Raw genomic sequence first — 19,091 nt, 5'->3', positions numbered from 1 at the left:
TTTTTATTATTGTTATATAAGAAATTGCACTCCATTTTCTGTGTCCATTTTTTATTTGTAACCTTTTACCTTGAAGCATTCCAACTGCACTGCACCATTCTGTGTTCTCAGGTTGCACTACTTGCAAATAAACACTGAAAAACATCTGATTGTGTGACACTTCTTGCTTTTGCACATCATACTGTTATTGCTTCTTGTTTATAAGACATTTAAGTATTTAAGTATGTTTACTGTGAAGATTGGGTATGGATGCAACAGACACTTATGGCTGTGTTGAATGCACATTTATTTCAGCACAACACTAGGGCTCATGTTTGTCAGAACACAACATACAGACACAATCTTATCCAGGAATGTCATGTCTTCATCCTTGCATGGCAACAACATATGAATCGGCACTTTAGCTGACAAAATAGTGTACTTGTTGCGGACGGTTCCAATCACCCTTTCCACATGAATCCGGAGGTGGGCAATTTTCCTTGTGCTCTCCACATCTCTTGCATCCAGCTGACAGCGTCCTTTTGTGAAAGAGGGGATCTTTACTTCGGCACACATAAGTCCCACACTGTCCTGTATGTCAAATCCGCGATCAGCCAACACCAAATCCCCAGGTAATAATTTGTCCAGAATCCCACAGTTATCTGTTATGTGCTTATCACTGACGCGCCCCCCCCCATCCCTTGGAAATGAATGAAATTGAGCCCTGTGGTGTAATACCAATAAGGTACTTCATAGTTGTGTTGTGTTTGTAGTGGGAATATGACTGAGCTTGAGCTTTAAGATTTGATGGTCTCTGTATGAATATTTCGAAACAGTCAAGAATAACGGCAACACGCTTCCCAAAGGCCTCCACAAACTGATGGGGCATAGTTGCATGCAACGCATCTCGCCCTGGCCAGTTAATCAAAGGGCTGGTGCACGCATGCAAAGCATTAATTACGTTACTGAAGGTTTTGGAAACAGTTTTTCTGTCTACACAAAAGAGGTGGGCAATGTGTTGTATTGGTAAATTTAGTCTAAGGCGCATGAGAGTCAGGAAAAGCATCTGAAAAGGTGACAGTACTTTACTACTCGGTGTCACGTACGGTCCAACACAGGCTAGAACACCCATGACAACTTCAAGGTGTGGAAGTCCAGTGTAGTACTTCACTTTCACATTGTCATCCTTCAGGAAATGTTCATCCATTTTTCTCTGGCCAAGCTCACATTTCAGGGCCCTGTTCTCTTCCAGCAGTCGGTCGATTTCATCGCGCCGATGCTGACAGAAGTCACATTCGGTCAGCAGTCTCTGGTCAGCTCCATCCTCTACTGGTGTTGGTGTCTCCACTGTGGATCAGATAAGGATATTTTTTAGCTAAATCTCCCACATGCAGCTGCAACAAAAACAATATAAGATCTGCTGGCTCTGTAAGGCTTACCTGGTGGAACAAGGTCATCAATAACGGTCTCATCCATCACAGGTGTAACGTTACTGTCGGTCCTTTGCCGTTTTCTCGTTTCCTGTCTCTCATAGCGTGCAGTCTTTGTGGCCTTCATGTCAGTGTGGCCCAGGTTTTGTGATGGTGCCCAATCCGGATGCGAGTTGTACATTTCATTTGCTGGTTTTCCTGGTAACACAATCAAAATGATCATCCCATAGCAGAAGTGTTAAAACGTATAGAACCATAATGTTATGTTTGTGTGCGAGCACGCGCATTCATGTGTATGTATGTGGTGTCGCAGTTGAAGGAAAGAAACAATGTATAAATAGAAAATCGTACACCATCTTTAATTTACCAGAATGAAAATGCACGGAACACACTCTCATCGACATCGGGATACTGTGGAAGGTTATGTTTGGTCGTCTTACAGCCGTGATCCAAGCGAGCCGACGACTCTTTGTTATCTCGGATACTTGGTCTCCGTGGTTGCGCCTCCAAGCAGGAAAACGGTGGAAAGTTAATCCATTTACGATCTTTTTCCCATGGCGATTATGTGTGGCGTTGTTACACCCTACAATACAGCACCGGTTTACCATGGTTGAAATAATAACACTAAATTAATCACAAGACTGAGTGGGAGTACGTTTATAAACAGTGCGCAGAGCAGTAAAGGAGGCCATCAACATGGCCGCCACGCCAAGTATGACGTCACGACGCCCAAGCCCTATAAACAAATCGCCATCTTGAAATAACGTTCAAAAACCGCGGTCCGCCTCCGACAGCATCTGTGAGGCGGGCAGAAAGAAGGGTTGGGCTTTGCGTTTGGAGGGAAGTTTACTGATTGGTTTAGCAGTTTAAACGGCTCCAACCAATAGCTGACTGACGGAAGGGATTAAAAATGGACAACTGCAATGCGTTTCTCCTCAGTTATTATCAGACGGTCGATCATAACAGTAGAAAATGAGCGGAAGAGGCAAAACCGGCGGTAAAGCGAGAGCTAAGGCCAAGACTCGCTCATCAAGAGCCGGACTTCAGTTCCCCGTGGGTCGTGTTCACAGGCTCCTCCGTAAAGGAAATTACGCAGTGCGCGTCGGTGCCGGTGCTCCAGTGTATCTGGCCGCCGTCCTCGAGTACCTGACCGCCGAGATCCTCGAGTTGGCCGGAAACGCCGCTCGCGACAACAAGAAGACCCGCATCATCCCCCGTCACCTGCAGCTGGCGGTGCGCAACGACGAGGAGCTGAACAAGCTTCTGGGTAAAGTGACCATCGCTCAGGGCGGCGTGCTGCCCAACATCCAGGCCGTGCTGCTGCCCAAGAAGACCGAGAAGCCCGCGAAGTCCAAGTAAACGGGCGAGTTGATCTCGTTTAAACCCAAAGGCTCTTTTAAGAGCCACACACTTAAACAACAAGAGAGAGAAGTTTGTTTTCATCTTTTGGAACAAACCTCTTCATATACACCAACGTGTACCAATCACTTATATTTAGGCATTTGACAGACACTTAACCATTATCCTATACTGTTATACATAGGTGTCTGGGATCCAACCCATAACCTTAGTTGTTAACGCAATGCTCTTGTCACTGAGCAACAGGTAATATGATCACGTGGCTCAAACCTTTAGGATTCAAACTGTAGCTCATAAACGACTCAGTTGACCCGCCACTTCTTTTGAACATATATCGCGCAGCCATTGGCCGTCTGTCATGAGCAGACGTCACGCATTAGCCAATCATACGTCTCTGTGACTTCCTACTCGCTGAAGCCTATAAAAGGCGCCGTGCTGACGGAACTGCACGCAGAACGTACTGAAGCAATGGCAAGAACGAAGCAGACCGCTCGTAAGTCCACCGGCGGCAAAGCCCCGAGGAAGCAGCTCGCCACTAAAGCCGCCCGTAAGAGCGCACCGGCCACAGGCGGCGTGAAGAAGCCTCATCGTTACAGGCCCGGCACCGTTGCTCTGAGAGAGATCCGCCGCTACCAGAAGTCCACCGAGCTGCTGATCCGCAAACTGCCTTTCCAGCGTCTGGTGAGAGAGATCGCTCAGGACTTCAAGACGGATCTGCGCTTCCAGAGCTCCGCCGTCATGGCTCTGCAGGAGGCCAGCGAGGCTTATCTGGTCGGTCTGTTCGAGGACACGAACCTGTGCGCCATCCACGCCAAGAGAGTCACGATCATGCCCAAAGACATCCAGCTGGCGCGTCGCATCCGCGGAGAGCGCGCTTAAGTCCCGCGTCTTCGACCATAACACAAAGGCTCTTTTAAGAGCCACCACATCCACTGAATGACGTGATTTCCAGCTTTTTTTAACAAACATAAATAGCAACGCAACATATGAGCCAGTGATTAATATTTTTGTCGTAAGTAATAATGAAAATAATCTTATCAGTGGAGTTTTCCCGTGTTTAGTTCATCCATTAATCGGCGATAAATCCTCTTAACGGCGAATGATCACATGTAAACTTTACTTCCTAACATACTCAACATATAATTATAATTTTCATATAAAGAGCTTAAAGTTCTGTTATTTACTAAACCACATGTCATTTTACACCTGTTTACAAACAAAAACAACTATTTGTAGGAATGTAAGAAATGTTCAGATATTTAGAAGAATTTAGGAAAATAAACATTTCTGAGGCTCTTTTGAATCATTGAATTGTTCCTCCTATGGCAGTGAATGATGACGTCACAGAATTTGAAATAGTTAACATTCTTTCAATGATCTTTATCTGAAGAAATACATTTAAACTGAAGTGACATGAGGCTGAATAAATAATAAGTTTCATATTTCAAAATCACTTTAAGTTTATTAGAAAATCTTCATCTTTGTGCTTTTTGTAAATTACAATTTAAGTCGAATTACTGAAATATGTGTCACGGCAGAGTCGGGAAGAAAAGGGGTATGAATGACGTACGCTGGTGCCGCCCTCGTGGGCATGTTTCTCCTCGGTCCTATACGCACATGTTTAAACCCTTCGCTTATTGCTTTGTCTTCACACTGAATTCAATTATCTGATCATCATGTCTGGAAGAGGTAAAGGCGGTAAGGGACTCGGGAAAGGAGGCGCTAAGCGTCATCGTAAGGTTCTGCGTGATAACATCCAGGGCATCACTAAGCCCGCCATCCGTCGTCTCGCTCGCCGCGGTGGAGTGAAGCGTATTTCCGGTCTCATCTACGAGGAGACTCGCGGTGTGTTGAAGGTGTTTCTGGAGAACGTCATCCGTGACGCCGTGACCTATACCGAGCACGCCAAGAGAAAGACCGTCACCGCCATGGACGTCGTGTACGCGCTGAAGCGGCAGGGACGCACCCTGTACGGCTTCGGAGGTTAAACGTGACCCGGACTCTCATTGAAAACCCAACGGCTCTTTTAAGAGCCACACACGACTTCATAGAAAGAGTTCACCGCTCACTATATAGCATGAAACAAAGCGATGTACTTTGATGTAAAATAAAACGCTCTTATTAACAGCCTTTGATAAAGGTTTTACTCTTAATGTTTAAATAAGAACGTACAAAGAACATGAAGAGGTTGGACCCTATATGAAATTTCTTTGTTTTTAAAGTTATTGTGGTAACATAACATTGTATAAATAACAATTGCAGTTTTATAAACGATCCTTCACAAGTTCTTCCTGGTGGAACATTATTCCTAACTCAGTCCGGTCAACTACATGTCTCACAACATTCAAAACTATATAAAGTCTTTTCTGTGAATACCGCTAGACATAAGAAGAACAACACCAACTCTCTCTGATCTCAACGGGTCTTTTTTCTGGCTTTTATAGAAACCAGTAAGTTTGCTAAATAACTAAATGTTAATGTATTCATTGGAATGCACAATATAAAAAAAGAGTGCGATATTTTGCGAGTATATTTCTCAGTAATGGACTGTAAACGCAAACATGTGTGTTTTACCGTGTAGAATATTACAATAATAACGCGCTTTAAAATGAACCGGAAGTGAAAACAAAGGAAACATTCGCGTGGGGGGGTTAAGTTTAAACTCGAGGCTATGGGCGGGAAACACTTTTATTGGCCCTTTCCATCCGCCCTTCTATCTTTCAGCTGACCAATAGAAACAGTTTAAGGGGTTTGGCCGACGGAAACACGCAATGGGAGCGCGCGCGCACGTTACGCTGTACATTTGCATGCTGGAGTGTATAAATACCCCCCGCGCGGTGGCTCGCGGTTATTCTTCGTCTATTCTTCATCATGCCTGAACCAGCCAAGCCCGCGCCCAAGAAGGGATCCAAGAAGACCGTCACCAAGACCGCCGTGAAGGGAGGAAAGAAGCGCAGAAAGTCCAGGAAGGAGAGTTACGCCATCTACGTGTACAAAGTCCTCAAGCAGGTCCACCCCGACACCGGCATCTCTTCCAAGGCGATGGGCATCATGAACTCTTTCGTCAACGACATCTTCGAGCGCATCGCCGGCGAGTCTTCTCGTCTCGCGCACTACAACAAGCGCTCCACCATCACGTCCAGAGAGATCCAGACCGCCGTGCGTCTGCTGCTGCCCGGTGAGCTCGCCAAACACGCCGTGTCCGAGGGCACCAAAGCCGTCACCAAGTACACCAGCTCCAAGTAAAGCGACGCGTATCAAGCGTTTATCCACCCAAAGGCTCTTTTAAGAGCCACCCAAGATTTCGACTTAAAGAGCTTCTGACTAACTCACAGGAAACACTGATAGCAAGAGAACAGTTGAGAACTATTGAATCAATGACAAACTGTTCATATGTTAATGTCATTGACTCCATATCATTTTATAAAGAAAACACATGAAGATCAAATCCAGTGGGATCAAGTGATGTCATCAAGTCACTTTATTTATAAGGGAGCTAAAGCAGTAAACAAACACACATCACTATCATCTGTTAATTCACTTAAATGATATATTATCCAAAATAAATGTAATTTAACTCATTTGATATTTACTAATCACATATGAAGCAACTCAAGTGTCTCATGAGAGCAAGAAATCATTAAATGTTAGAAATAGTTGAATTGTCGTTGTTAAAGACATTGAATCAATATCACAATAAATGTTGAATAAACATTGAACCCCGTTGACATCAGTGTTTGCTTTAGTTGAGCTCTTGACATAAGAGTTTGTTCAACATTAAAAAAGTCTCTTTATTCCTCTTTTGTGGTGCAGATGAAGTTGAGTTGTTGAGATCGAGGAAGACTGATCCAGAGATGATCTCCTCCAGACTGAACCGCTCCAGCTCTGTGTTCACCGCTGCAGTCATTCAGATGATACTGACCCTCTGGAGCCCAATTCTGATAGCAGACGACCTCTCCTCGTACCCAGATCCAGAGATCCATGAGACAGTAATAGTGTAACCCCAGCCACACCTGAGCAGTCGAGGCCGGATGAACCACTGCTCTCATCCAGCGCTGAATCTTCTCTGAATCCACTGAAACCAGATCAACATGATTCTCTCTGCAGTAATTTAAAGCTTCAGTCCAGCTCAGATTCTTCTGGATCAATATCAGCTCATCTGAACACACAACAAAACACAAACACTGTGACTGAACTGAGATCAGTTTCATCATGAAGAAACTTCTGTCATCAAACACACACATTGACTTTCATTAACTCACCTTCATGACACACAAAAGTCTGAGAGTAATTACAACCTTCATCATTCCATTGACCCTCTTCACTCATAAAGACATCTGTACAATCTTCAGAACCACCTTGATTATTCGGTTCACCAGTCCACCAGTATCTGAAGGAGGAGTCAGTGTTATCTGACCACTCCCACGAGTCTCTGAACAGACCAATCCAGACAGATGTCTGAGGATCATTAATGATGTTGTGAATCAGTTGATGGTCAGTCTGGTTCCTCACACTGGTCAGATCAGTATGATGCCGTCTGCACAAACTCTGAGCTTCTCTCCACGTTTGACTAGAAGAATAAATGATGTTTGCTTTACTGCTGTCTGTTGAAGAAAAGAAAGATTCAAGTCTCATGATTTTCATTCATTCTCATTACACTCACAGTTCAGATGTTAATCTACAGAAACTTGTTTCTTCTAAAGTCTTAATAAATGCTGAACTTGTTCAGGTGTCAGAACACAAAGTGAATATGAAAGTGTGGAGATATGTCACAGGTCCTAAAACACGTAGAAACAGTTCTGAAACATCAAGCTACTTACAGCGTATCATCAACACAAACTGACTCCATTTACAATAAAACAAACAATCACATCAGACACATGAATATAAGCAGCGCCGCCGCTCCCACCACGCGCATCACGCACTGTGCGTAGGGCACCAAGTGCTGAGGGGGCACCAAAAATAGCCTGATGAATTTTAATCTAATATTATTTCATAAAAAATAATTAGGCAGGCATATTTTAGCCATGTATATGTAAAAAACAACGGCCGAACAATCCCATATCACCCCATCCACACCACCACCCGCCCATGGGCAGTGCCGGTTGATCGCGCGTGCGCCTGACGCAGTTTGACAGACGGTAACCTAGGCAACTTATTTGGAAATGGCCCCGAAAAGACAGCAGGAGTCAGGATCAGAGAAAAAAAGAAGAAGAAACTGCGAGATGATGCCCGTGCATCACTTGCAGGTAAGTCCATGTTTAATCAAATTTAATTCGGGAAATGTGCATGATGTGCTGCTACTTATCGTAATGCGCGTCAAACTTGTGTAACGGATGCCAGCTAGTGAAGACCTATGGAGTGTGTAAATCTCACCACCAATCAACAGAGGTTTGGATCATTTTATAAGGTTTGGTGTTAAGCCTCCTCGTTAGAGCGCTCGTCTCCCAATCGGACCGACGTCGGTTCGAAGCCCGTGTCGAGCGGGGCGAGTAACTTTAAATTCTGTGCAGCTTGCAATCTGGGTTGAGATTTTACTGTTAAACATTAATAGTTTTTTGTTTTACTATTCTGTTTACTGAAGAAAAGTTTCCACCTTTAAGGGGGGGGGGGGTCTCCAGCAGTTTAGTCTCCAGCAGTATTACAATAGTCCACCTACAGGGACACTACTAGCAGACTGATCATTATATACTTACTAAATCAATAAATAACACTTAAACTTTACTCATGTTCACTGTTTTATAAGGTTTGGTGTCAGTTAGGTGTAAAACTCACTTGGTGGAGCATCAACACACTCATAAGACACATTCAGGTATTTGTAAGTTACACCACAAGGATCAGTGAAAACTGCAGAGTTCACAACCATAGAACAACTACTTTCTCCATCACATCTGTGAGAATAAATGCAAAAAAAATCAAAAACACATAAAAGATAATCTGATAATATCTGATAATATCTGACAGCTCTTTAATAATGTTTTCTGTTCTCACCGAGTGGCCATTGTACTTAGAGATGTGTTCAGAGTGCACTGAACATTCGAGAGGTCTCCAGCTGGTCTTCCAGTAGAGCAGGTCTGTCCGTCTGTTCGCCCATAATTTGCTGAAAGGATTTTAATGGTTCCCTGATCTGTTGATAAAAAGTCACATCACAGACAAATGTGTTCGACAAATCTTTATTTTCTCTCTGTGTTATGTGGACTTGATGAATGAAACTCACCACATCTGAGAAGAACAGTCTGTAATTCACAGATGATTAAATCCTTTGAAACACCTGAAGTCAGAGATGAGAAGTGAATAATATGTAGTGATGCTACTGTGTTACATTGACTGTCTTTCAGTATTAACCGTCTTAAATCACAAGTGTCCAATTCTGTAGAGTTCAGCTCCAACCTGTTCATCTGACCCACATGTGCTCTGTGTCTTAACTGTGATGTTTATTATTGTTTCTTATGATCACGTGTGTTCTGTGTCTTAACTGTGATGTTTATTATTGTTTCTTATGATCGCGTGTTCTGTGTCTTAACTGTGATGTTTATTATTGTTTCTTATGATCGCGTGTTCAGTGTCTTAACTGTGATGTTTATTATTGTTTCTTATGATCGCGTGTTCTGTGTCTTAACTGTGATGTTTATTATTGTTTCTTATGATCGCGTGTTCTGTGTCTTAACTGTGATGATTATTATTGTTTCTTATGATCGCGTGTTCTGTGTCTTAACTGTGATGTTTATTATTGTTTCTTATGATCGCGTGTTCTGTGTCTTAACTGTGATGTTTATTATTGTTTCTTATGATCGTGTGTTCTGTGTCTTAACTGTGATGATTATTATTGTTTCTTATGATCTCGTGTGTTCTGTGTCTTAACTGTGATGATTATTATTGTTTCTTATGATCTCGTGTTCTGTGTCTTAACTGTGATGTTTATTATTGTTTCTTATGATCGCGTGTTCTGTGTCTTAACTGTGATGTTTATTATTGTTTCTTATGATCTCGTGTGTTCTGTGTCTTAACTGTGATGATTATTATTGTTTCTTATGATCGCGTGTTCTGTGTCTTAACTGTGATGATTATTATTGTTTCTTATGATCGCGTGTTCTGTGTCTTAACTGTGATGTTTATTATTGTTTCTTATGATCGTGTGTTCTGTGTCTTAACTGTGATGATTATTATTGTTTCTTATGATCGCGTGTTCTGTGTCTTAACTGTGATTATTATTATTGTTTCTTATGATCTCGTGTTCTGTGTCTTAACTGTGATGTTTATTATTGTTTCTTATGGTCTCGTGTTCTGTGTCTTAACTGTGATGTTTATTATTGTTTCTTATGATCGCGTGTTCTGTGTCTTAACTGTGATGATTATTATTGTTCCCTATCAAAAGCTACACTCGATGCTGCGTTTCAAACGCTATGGGAGAACGTCCTTGTTCGACCGGTTGTGAAGCACGTGTGTCAAACACGCCAAAAATTATTTTGGCTTTAAATAACCTCGGCAGGTAATTTGGTTAATTACACCATCACCTGCAGGTTATAAATACGCGTGGCGCGAACGCGTCTTCAGGTTCTTTTGTCTTCAAGGACCGCATTGTATGCATGTGTGTGTGAGAGAGCGAAACTAAAGTTGAACGCAAAGCGAAACTAAAGTGAACGCAAAGCAAAACTAAAGGGAAAGCAAAGCGAAAGCAAAGTTTTCTTTAAGTTAAGAATTAAAATAAAGGATCATGTCTAGTCCAGAACGGAAATGTCTGCCTCCGTGTCAGAGACAGCTGGACGAACTGGATAGACATGAATTCTGTTTTGAGTGTTTGGGGGTTGATCATGCCACCATGGGACTGGAGGGACTGTGCGAACTCTGTGATGTGTTCGACATTAACCCAGCAAACACAGAACGTTCCCCTAACGTTCCCCTATGGTTCCCATTTGGTTTTTTCGTTGGGAACCACAGGGAAACGTTCACAGAACGTTCCCTGTAGGTTATATTTTTCCTAACCAAAAGCTAACGTTCCCGAAACGTTCCCTGCATGTTAGTTTTTTCTAACCAACAGCGAACGTTCACGGAACGTTCCCTGCATGTTAGTTGTTCCTAACCAACAGCTAACGTTCCCGGAACGTTCCCTGCATGTTAGTTTTTTTCTAACCAACAGCGAACGTTCCCGGAACGTTCCCTGCAGGTTAGTTTTTCCTAACCAACAGCTAACCTTCCCGGAACGTTCCCTGCATGTTAGTTTTTTCTAACCAACAGCTAACGTTCCCGGAACGTTCCCTTCAGGTTATTTTTTGGGGCTATACATGCAAAAAATAACATGCAGGGAACGTTCTGTACGGTTTCCCTTTAGGTTAATAACTAATTAAAAATATACTTTATTAACATTTTTTTTAATGAAGGGTCACAGTAAGTCTTAAAGGCACCACACAAACACTTTTAATATCCAAATATAAATTACCTAATGTGATCCTAATGAGTCTGACAGTTTCTTACCATTTTCACAGGTCTTCAAGCAAATTACGAATCAGGTCAGTAAGATTAGGAAAAGTGTAGAAATCCCACGTGTGTCATCAGTGTTTTTTGTATGTATTTATCGATACATATTGACAGTTTTACAGTGTTGAATCATGTGTAACATGAGTTCAGTTATTGTAAGACAGTACATAAAGTACAGAATACTGCCCTGTCTCTGAAAGACATGGGGACTTAACACTACATAAGTGACAACATATAGAGGCAAACACTTCTGTACTCTGCTTACTGGAAAAATAGGGAGTAGATGTTTATTAAATCTTTTTGAGGTTTACCATTATTGAAATTGCTGAAATTAGACATTGCCGGCCAATCATCTTTCAGGCAAGCCTAAACAAACAGTAAACTACACATCACTACAATTACAAGCGGCTTAAATGGTTTTATTAAATTAGAAATAAATCAAACATATGGAACAAGAGAAATGACTGGGAAAATAATACACTTATGCAGAATCAATACAGGGAAAATACTCACTCAAAACATTCACTCACTGATCTCACTAAATAAAAGGACATCAAGCACTCCTAACATCAAGGGAATTGTTGCAAGACAATTAAAACAAGCCTTGTCAGGGATGGAGTGTGTCCATTTGAATTATGCTGAAGTTGGGGAAACATTTTTTATGTTCACCCCATCTGTGCCTTTCTGTAAAGCTGACACTTGGTCCTAACAGATGAACACCTGCAAAAACAATAGTAGATTAATAGCAGCAGCAGAAACAATACAACAACAACGGTTATTCCATATATATACTGTACATATGATAACCCTAGGAATTATATCATAATATATAGCATTATGATACTGGGGGACACTGTGACTGCATGTTACACAGTCACCATGATTAAATGTCACATAAGATTTGTTATAGAGCACATTTACATTTCAAAAAAATATATGTGCAAATCTAATGGCTAATGTGTTAACTAAAAAAAACAAGGATTTTCTTTGCAACTGTTAGTTCTCAGTGCCATTTTAATATAGGGGAAAGAGGATGGAAACAGCAATCATATTTTAGGCAGTCAATTTGCTTTCCTTTATTATTACGAGTTCCCACAAATGCATGCTGCAATCAACCAATGCATTACTGCTGAGTGGTAAACACTTTTCCTGAGGATAGTGCTGTAAAGATTATGGGTGAAACTGGCAGAAGTTGCACTGCACAATTGACTGGCCGGCTCCGACAACAACAGTATATGTATTGTTTATAAACAAGTGTTTTATTGCACTACTGTTTGCTACAGACAGGATTGTTAAAATGTCATTACAAAACTCAGGAACAACAAATTATTTCTTTGCTGCACTGACAGCCAGGCAAAACCAGGAAAGCCAGGAAAAGTGTGATTCCACATCTTGCCATAAATAAATGACTGGAGAGACAGCAGAGAAAGATTAATCTGATGAATTATTTTCATTAATCAAATACCACATGACAATATTTGAACAACATAAAAAGAAAGTAAGCCAATAACAATATTGACAAATGATACTATAGCTTGTCAAGCTATACAGATTCTGTATTAATATGATTAAATATTTTGTATACATCACAAAAAGATTTAGAAAAGTAATGCAGGGAATGGTCAAATATGTGGACAAAGCTAAATGCAATGGATACATTTGGTTAAATTACTATTTTTACTTTTTGTCAATTACTACTAATCACTGCATACAGAATCCAGTCATACAATGAATTTAAACGTACTACCGTTGAGAAAAACAAACACTAAAGGGCATGAAAGATGGACTGACCTATTGTTGTTGTGGTTAACTCGCTTTATGCTTCATGAAGGTTTCCAATGTATAGTGCAATTCCCAATTGCCTACATACACCAGGCCATGTTTAAAAAGAGAATACAAGAACAAATTACAAGAACTCAATCAATCAAACTTTTCTAAAGGTTTCAAATTAATTTGAGGTGACACTGACAGGTTAAAACCTACTGACCTGTGCTAGTTCACTCTTTGTACACTGCTAGGACCATGCTGAAGTGAATACTGACCAACCATTCGTAGACTGATGAGACAAAGGTGCGAATGTCTGCTGAGCAAATTACCACATGCTTCATGATGTACAAAATCCAGCCTATTTTACAGAAACAATGAATTTCTCGCTGCTTGCAGGCAGCACACTCCTGTTTGAGAATGTTCTTAAGAGCTCACAAAGTCAGTTAAGCAGACGCTTATTCAAGTGGCTATTCAGTTGATGGAGATCACAAATTCTCGATTGACTCAATCTGTGGAAGCGGCTACAAATTAGAAGACCGAACAGCGTCTTCTTTCTTAGGAGGCCACTGGATTGAGTGGGATGAGTCATTTGACTAGAAAAAAGATGGGGAAACAGGTAAGAAATTTAAAAACTCATATATACGAGTATATATATATATATATGATGTTTCCCCCGACCTATAGCATTTTTTAACAAGTGGACGACTTAAGGAACTTTGTATAGATTAAAATTTATCAACGATTATAACTTTAATACTTGCCACACACGCAAGCGAAACACTTCTCACAAATGTTTATGTTCAGGTAATACCTTTAGTTTTAATAGACACATCAATACTACTACAATAGTCGTCAAAAGAGTCGTTAACTTGTTGTAAAACGCCATAGGTCGGGGAAACATGGATACAATTTTGAAAGATGTCACAATTTTATTTACAAACCCACCAATGACCAAGATAAAAAACAACAATTTCCACACATCAAACAGATCATGTTTACCTTTCAACTGCACCTTAAAAACACTTTCTCATCCATCGGCTTATGAGTGACACATGATATGTCATTTCCTTGGTTTGTTGAATTAAAGACCAAACAAACAGGGACTGGCATCCACTTTTCCAAAAAAAGGAAAAAGAATAACAATGTGTTAACACCTCATACATTTAAATACAAAGGCATAAGCTTGTGATTGTTGTTATTGAGTATTAAAATAAATAATCTTAATAAACTTTAGGGAATAACTGCTTTGAACTAGTATAGCAAACACAAAGATGAATTTTAATCAATATGCATTCTAGTTACACAAAATTCTCTTTTACAGTGACACATTAAGTAGCAGCTAATGTAATACATGAACATTTTAGGGCAGCTTGTACTAGCTATATAACTGCATAGTCTGCATAATAGCCTGTTCTAGGCATTCAATAGCAAAAAACAAGTGCTGGCCAACCCTCTTTCAGATTTCAATTATGTTTCACACTGTATTTAAAATCATATTTTTATATTCATAATTTATTGAGTTTTATCGTTATATAAATGCATATATTTTCTAAGAAAAACGAAAATAATAAACGAAAAAAAAGTCAAAAGAGTTACATCTTGCTCGCGTGCGGTGCCCGCGAACCCTGAATGCGGGCAGCCTATAAACGGGTCTGTGGCCACCGCGCGCGCACAGAGCGACTGCCTTCTGAGAGGAACCTCCGGTCCCGTCAGCTATCCTGAGGTAAAATACTTTAATTTAACCTGCCTATATAAAAATAAATCTGTAGTGAGTATTTACGTTTTAAATGTCATTGCACAATTAGCACATAACGTTACATTTAGGTTTATACGTTTAGCTTAAAACATTGACGGTCAAGAGAAAATAATTACCTCAGGAAAACGGTCAGTGATTCCAGTTATAGTAAAATACACTTACAGTACCTGCCCTCAGTCATGTTTCGCGTTCCTGCGAGTTGATTTTAATTGTCAGATTTTTGTCCATTTCGTCTTTGAAAACACATTTTCACAAAATACACAATACGGTATTGGGATACTTAAAAGCTGTGTGAAACGAACTTCCTATATGTGCCCGAATTAGTTTTACAACTTAGATATTCTTACCTTTTTCATAGTTTAAATGTCATTGTAAATATGAACGAAATAGACAAAAATCTCCCACAATTAAAGTCAACTCGCAGGACGCGAAACATGACTGAGGGCAGGTACTGTACGTGTGCGCGCATAGCTGCATATTTCACTCTAACTGGAATCACTGACCGTTTTCCTGAGGTAATTATTTTCTCTTGACCGGTCAATGTTTTAAGCTAAACGTATAAACCTAAATGTAACGTTATGTTTAAAAATCTGAAAAAATCTAGTTTACCTCGCAGCAGGAAGGAGATCGGTTTCACCACTTCAAATTAAAAAACTGCCGCTTTCACATGAAACCCACTGAACAGTATAAAATCAACCCCCTATACCTACATTTCATGTACATGTAACAGTAAGCTATAGCACATCTGTTAGTACCACTTTCCTTCTTTTTTTACAATAACTCGTTCTTTCCGTTAACGTCACGTTGTGCTAATGGGGCAAATTCGCACGGATTAAAATAAAATAAATCGTTTCGAACAGTCACACCTAACTTGGTAACGTTACTTGAAAGAAATACAAATGTTTGCCTTGGCTGCCAGCAAGAGACCTTCGCACAGGCCAAGTGCTAGACAGACTTGACAACCTCTGCTCTTGCACAAAACTGGATGTGCATTCACAAATACCGTGGCTCGCTTTGATTTTCTGTGCTGGTGGAATGTATAACGAGGCGTCTCTCCTACAAAATCTCGTCTCATTGGCTGATGGAACAGTAAAAGTTAGTTTTCGCAGATCTAGTAAAGCCGCAGCATGCGTTTTACAGCCATAAATATTTAAATGAACATACAGATATTTACTTTATCACACGTTTCCCAATCCTGGTCCTGCAGTACCCCTTCTCTCTTGTTAGTGGGTTTCAATATTCTTCAAATTGTTGGAGCACATATAAATTGCAATGTACATATATCTGTGAATTTATTCCATTAAAATAATTATTCTTTTTTCCAGAGTCAATTGGCATCTGATTGCAGTAAGTAACAAACATAGTAGTTACTCTGCATATCTTGTTTTTCATGTTCCTCATATTTTATGTCATGGTATTTAGTCATGTTTGCTCTTTTTTGTGTGTGTCAACAGCAGCTACCTCCAGTATACCCCAAAGGCTCTTTTAAGAGCCCTTTCACAGAGCGTCTTTGGCTTATTGTAAGTATATGTTTTGCGTGACTGTCAGACACCCTTCTCTGTATTTGGGTTTAAATCAGTTAATGCAATGTCATGCAGCAAGTTAGTTATCAGTAATACTCCAAGGGAGACAGTTTTTTGTTATTAAGCAAACATTCTAGCATCCTGCATCGCTAGCTTGCCATGTTCATCAAAACATATTTACTCAGTAATCACTGATGAAACTAAATGGATCTCAAACTCATATGTTGCCATGTTTTTCTTGTTTCAACAGCAGCTAAATAAACTGTTTAAAGTGCCCCTTACAGAACATCACTGGCATTGTAAGTATATTGGCAATTAAATCAATTTATTTTTTATTTATTTGTATTTATGTTTCACTGTTTAACTAACACTAAACTGACTAAACTAGCTTTAACTAAGCTAAAGTTAACCTCTGCTAATTTATGTTAACTTTCCAGTTGACGTTATATTCAATGGTAATTATAGACCCCCCCAGACAACAGACAAAGTCTCCAAGCACTTGAAAATAAAAAATAAAAAAGATAAATTAAAAATATTGTGAAACTCACTTGTTTCAGGGATGCATAAAAAGGTTTCACAAGTCAACTAAAATAAAACTGTTAGATAGATATCTTTTCCCCTGCACTTTTTTCACTTGCAAACAACCTATACCTTTATTTAAAGCATGACAAACATTTTTATTTCAGAAGACGCCAACGTTTTCCCACTGAAGACGACAAAGGGGCTAGGCCTTGTTTTAGAATGTAAGTTGATACATTTTGTGGTTCATACAAAGTTACCTGAAAAGAAAGTCTGATGATAGGATATTTCATTAATGTTTTAAATAACACTGAGGTGGCTTAAACAAGCTTTACATAATCTAATGGTATATAGCATAAATAAAAAAAAAACTAAAGCATTACTTGCATACATACATTATATTGCCAAAGGTTTCGGGCCGCCCCTCCTAATGTACAGGTTTGACTACTTTAGGCATTTCTGTGGGTACTAATCTTAACGTTACAGCATAATGATATTCTATGGAATTGTGTGCTTCTAATTTTATAGCAACAATTTGGGGAGGGCCCTTATCTTTTCCAATATGACAATACCTATGTATAGGGCAAGTTTCAGAAAGAAATTACTGATTCAGTCAGTGTTTAAGAACTTTACTGTTCTGCATAAATCCACGTTTTAAACACAGATTAACACCTTTGGTGTGACTTTAAATGCCAATTTGAGCCCAAAACTCATCACTTAACATCAATGACTTGTACACAGTGGTAGTCATTTTAGAACAGAAAAGACACTTCAGAACTGTTCAAGATTGCATTTCTACAAATACCATCTTTAAGAATTTTGTTATCTCTGTTGCAGCAGTTTTTGAAGAAGGGCGGTACGTTAACTTTTTTTTCACATAGGACTGGTGCTACAGAGGTTTTGTGGTACATGCCAAACTATTTTAGCACAAGTATAAACGTTTCTTATTTTTGGAAAAAAAACCACATGCGGGTATCACATAATAGACGGGTAACTAGCAAAGGACATAAGTGTTGCAGTGTACAGCCCCGTAAGAGTTATTCAAACTGTTATTAGATTTCATTCCCATTTCTGCCTTATCAGCGCTATGTTTGTTGTGGACCAAAACAATTCGAAATACTGTACGTTCTCGTGGTTTAAAGTAAGCGGACGTGGAGGCGAGTGCAGACTCATGTTAGGGTTTATGCAATGATAAAGCTCTGGCAACAAGCAAAACGTTTTTTACTTTAAGAATTATACACTTTCGAATAAACTGATAACTAACAATAAGGTTAAAGGTTTTGTCGTATCAGCTGGCAATGCAGTGTACCAAACTCTCACAGTCTACTAACTAAACAATATGAAAGAACCTATGAAAAGAGTATTCAATTTTTTTTCAAAAAACTTAATAATAATAAACGCTTACCTTTTAACTGCATATCAAAAACGCCAAACGACTTCAAATCATGTGCTTTGTGCACAACTGAGCTCATGCAATCATGGTGAACAAGATTCTTCTTCCGGTTTATTGACGATTCGCATACATACTGTCATATCGCCACCTGCTGGGTTGACGTGTAACAGATTATTGAAAAACGGATTCAACATGCAATATACAACAAAGACAAGTAGATTACTTTATTTGTATAACATTGAGAAACGAGCAGTGTCACTAAGGTAGAAGTTCTCGTCTTCCTCTGGTGTGTAAACCCAAATATTTAGATCATAGTACAACATTTTTCTATATCACATCATCAGTGGCTATCAATAATGTTCCTAAAGTGTTCCTGTGCAGCTCAATAATTCAAAAGGCTGTGAGTTCCAGCGCAGGGAACCCACAAAAAAATGTATACCTTGCACCTTAACCTGTTCAACCTGTTCCGTCAGTGGAACACCTACATTTACTTGAAACTTTTACTTTTAAATTCCAATCTAATCATGACAAACTGCATATCACTATTTTCTTACTACTATTACTACTTTTTTGGTCAGCAATAATCTGCCAAGTATAATTTTTTGTTAAAAGGGCAACTTTAAGGCTGCATTGCAAATTATGAATTTATGAATGTGATGTTTAATGAATTATTGTGAAATATGTTATGACCACATTTTAATTAAGTCCAGTATATTGGCTTTAGAATGGATTCAAAATCTAAGAGGCAGCGATACACAAGGCAGTGGAAATATGCACGAAGATCATTGGATGAAAGTCCTGTGGAGGAGGAACGATTAGATCATCCATTAGCACCTCAAGAAGGATATGCTGAAAGAATGGACATTGATGATGACATCTCAAGTTCTGTT

At 39.7% G+C, this 19,091-nt stretch overlaps 6 protein-coding genes and 1 long non-coding RNA gene across 8 annotated transcripts in view; 4 read left to right on the top strand and 3 right to left on the bottom strand.

The window, feature by feature from the left end:
- Positions 1-38: 38 nt before the first annotated feature.
- LOC306893343 (uncharacterized protein) lies at positions 39-2,119 on the bottom strand. The gene is made up of 3 exons (XM_079455129.1): positions 1,777-2,119; positions 1,419-1,607; positions 39-1,326 (listed from the first exon to the last, which is right to left on the bottom strand). The coding sequence occupies exons 1-3, from the start codon at positions 2,015-2,017 to the stop codon at positions 656-658; spliced, it is 1,101 nt and encodes a 366-aa protein (XP_079311255.1). The 5' UTR covers positions 2,018-2,119; the 3' UTR covers positions 39-655.
- Positions 2,120-2,381: 262 nt separating this feature from the next.
- LOC306893389 (histone H2A-like) lies at positions 2,382-2,768 on the top strand (the record flags this gene model as incomplete). Its single annotated transcript, XM_079455178.1, has 1 exon — positions 2,382-2,768. The coding sequence occupies one exon, from the start codon at positions 2,382-2,384 to the stop codon at positions 2,766-2,768; it is 387 nt and encodes a 128-aa protein (XP_079311304.1).
- A 468-nt stretch (positions 2,769-3,236) lies between these two features.
- On the top strand, positions 3,237-3,647 carry LOC306893366 (histone H3.2; the record flags this gene model as incomplete). The annotated part of the gene is made up of 1 exon (XM_079455155.1): positions 3,237-3,647. The coding sequence occupies one exon, from the start codon at positions 3,237-3,239 to the stop codon at positions 3,645-3,647; it is 411 nt and encodes a 136-aa protein (XP_079311281.1).
- Positions 3,648-4,444: 797 nt separating this feature from the next.
- On the top strand, positions 4,445-4,756 carry LOC306893416 (histone H4; the record flags this gene model as incomplete). Its single annotated transcript, XM_079455205.1, has 1 exon — positions 4,445-4,756. The coding sequence occupies one exon, from the start codon at positions 4,445-4,447 to the stop codon at positions 4,754-4,756; it is 312 nt and encodes a 103-aa protein (XP_079311331.1).
- An 883-nt stretch (positions 4,757-5,639) lies between these two features.
- LOC306893391 (histone H2B-like) lies at positions 5,640-6,033 on the top strand (the record flags this gene model as incomplete). Its single annotated transcript, XM_079455180.1, has 1 exon — positions 5,640-6,033. One exon carries the CDS (start codon positions 5,640-5,642, stop codon positions 6,012-6,014), a length of 375 nt encoding a protein of 124 aa, XP_079311306.1. The 3' UTR covers positions 6,015-6,033.
- A 184-nt stretch (positions 6,034-6,217) lies between these two features.
- Positions 6,218-19,091, bottom strand: part of LOC306893325 (C-type mannose receptor 2-like) — a 33,301-nt gene continuing 20,427 nt past the window's right edge. The window contains exons 4-8 of the mRNA XM_079455105.1: positions 8,986-9,039; positions 8,760-8,895; positions 8,544-8,659; positions 7,031-7,372; positions 6,218-6,927 (exon numbers count right to left, since the gene is read on the bottom strand). Coding sequence (XP_079311231.1) covers positions 6,560-6,927; positions 7,031-7,372; positions 8,544-8,659; positions 8,760-8,895; positions 8,986-9,039 — 1,016 coding nt within the window. The 3' untranslated portion in view covers positions 6,218-6,559. The remainder of the gene's footprint in view (positions 6,928-7,030; positions 7,373-8,543; positions 8,660-8,759; positions 8,896-8,985; positions 9,040-19,091) is intronic.
- On the bottom strand, positions 11,330-18,352 carry LOC306893420. 2 transcript variants are annotated; one of them, XR_013786565.1, is made up of 6 exons: positions 18,214-18,308; positions 14,607-14,757; positions 14,010-14,123; positions 13,231-13,603; positions 13,035-13,105; positions 11,330-11,963 (listed from the first exon to the last, which is right to left on the bottom strand). It is a non-coding gene; the product is annotated as an uncharacterized lncRNA (long non-coding RNA). The 2 variants fall into 2 exon arrangements; XR_013786564.1 differs by lacking the exon at positions 14,607-14,757 and having other exon boundaries at positions 11,647-11,963; positions 18,214-18,352.

Source organism: Barbatula barbatula, assembly GCF_947034865.1.
Source record: "Barbatula barbatula genome assembly, chromosome: 4".
NCBI lineage: Eukaryota > Metazoa > Chordata > Actinopteri > Cypriniformes > Nemacheilidae > Barbatula > Barbatula barbatula.
This window is presented reverse-complemented; position numbering and strand designations above follow the sequence as displayed.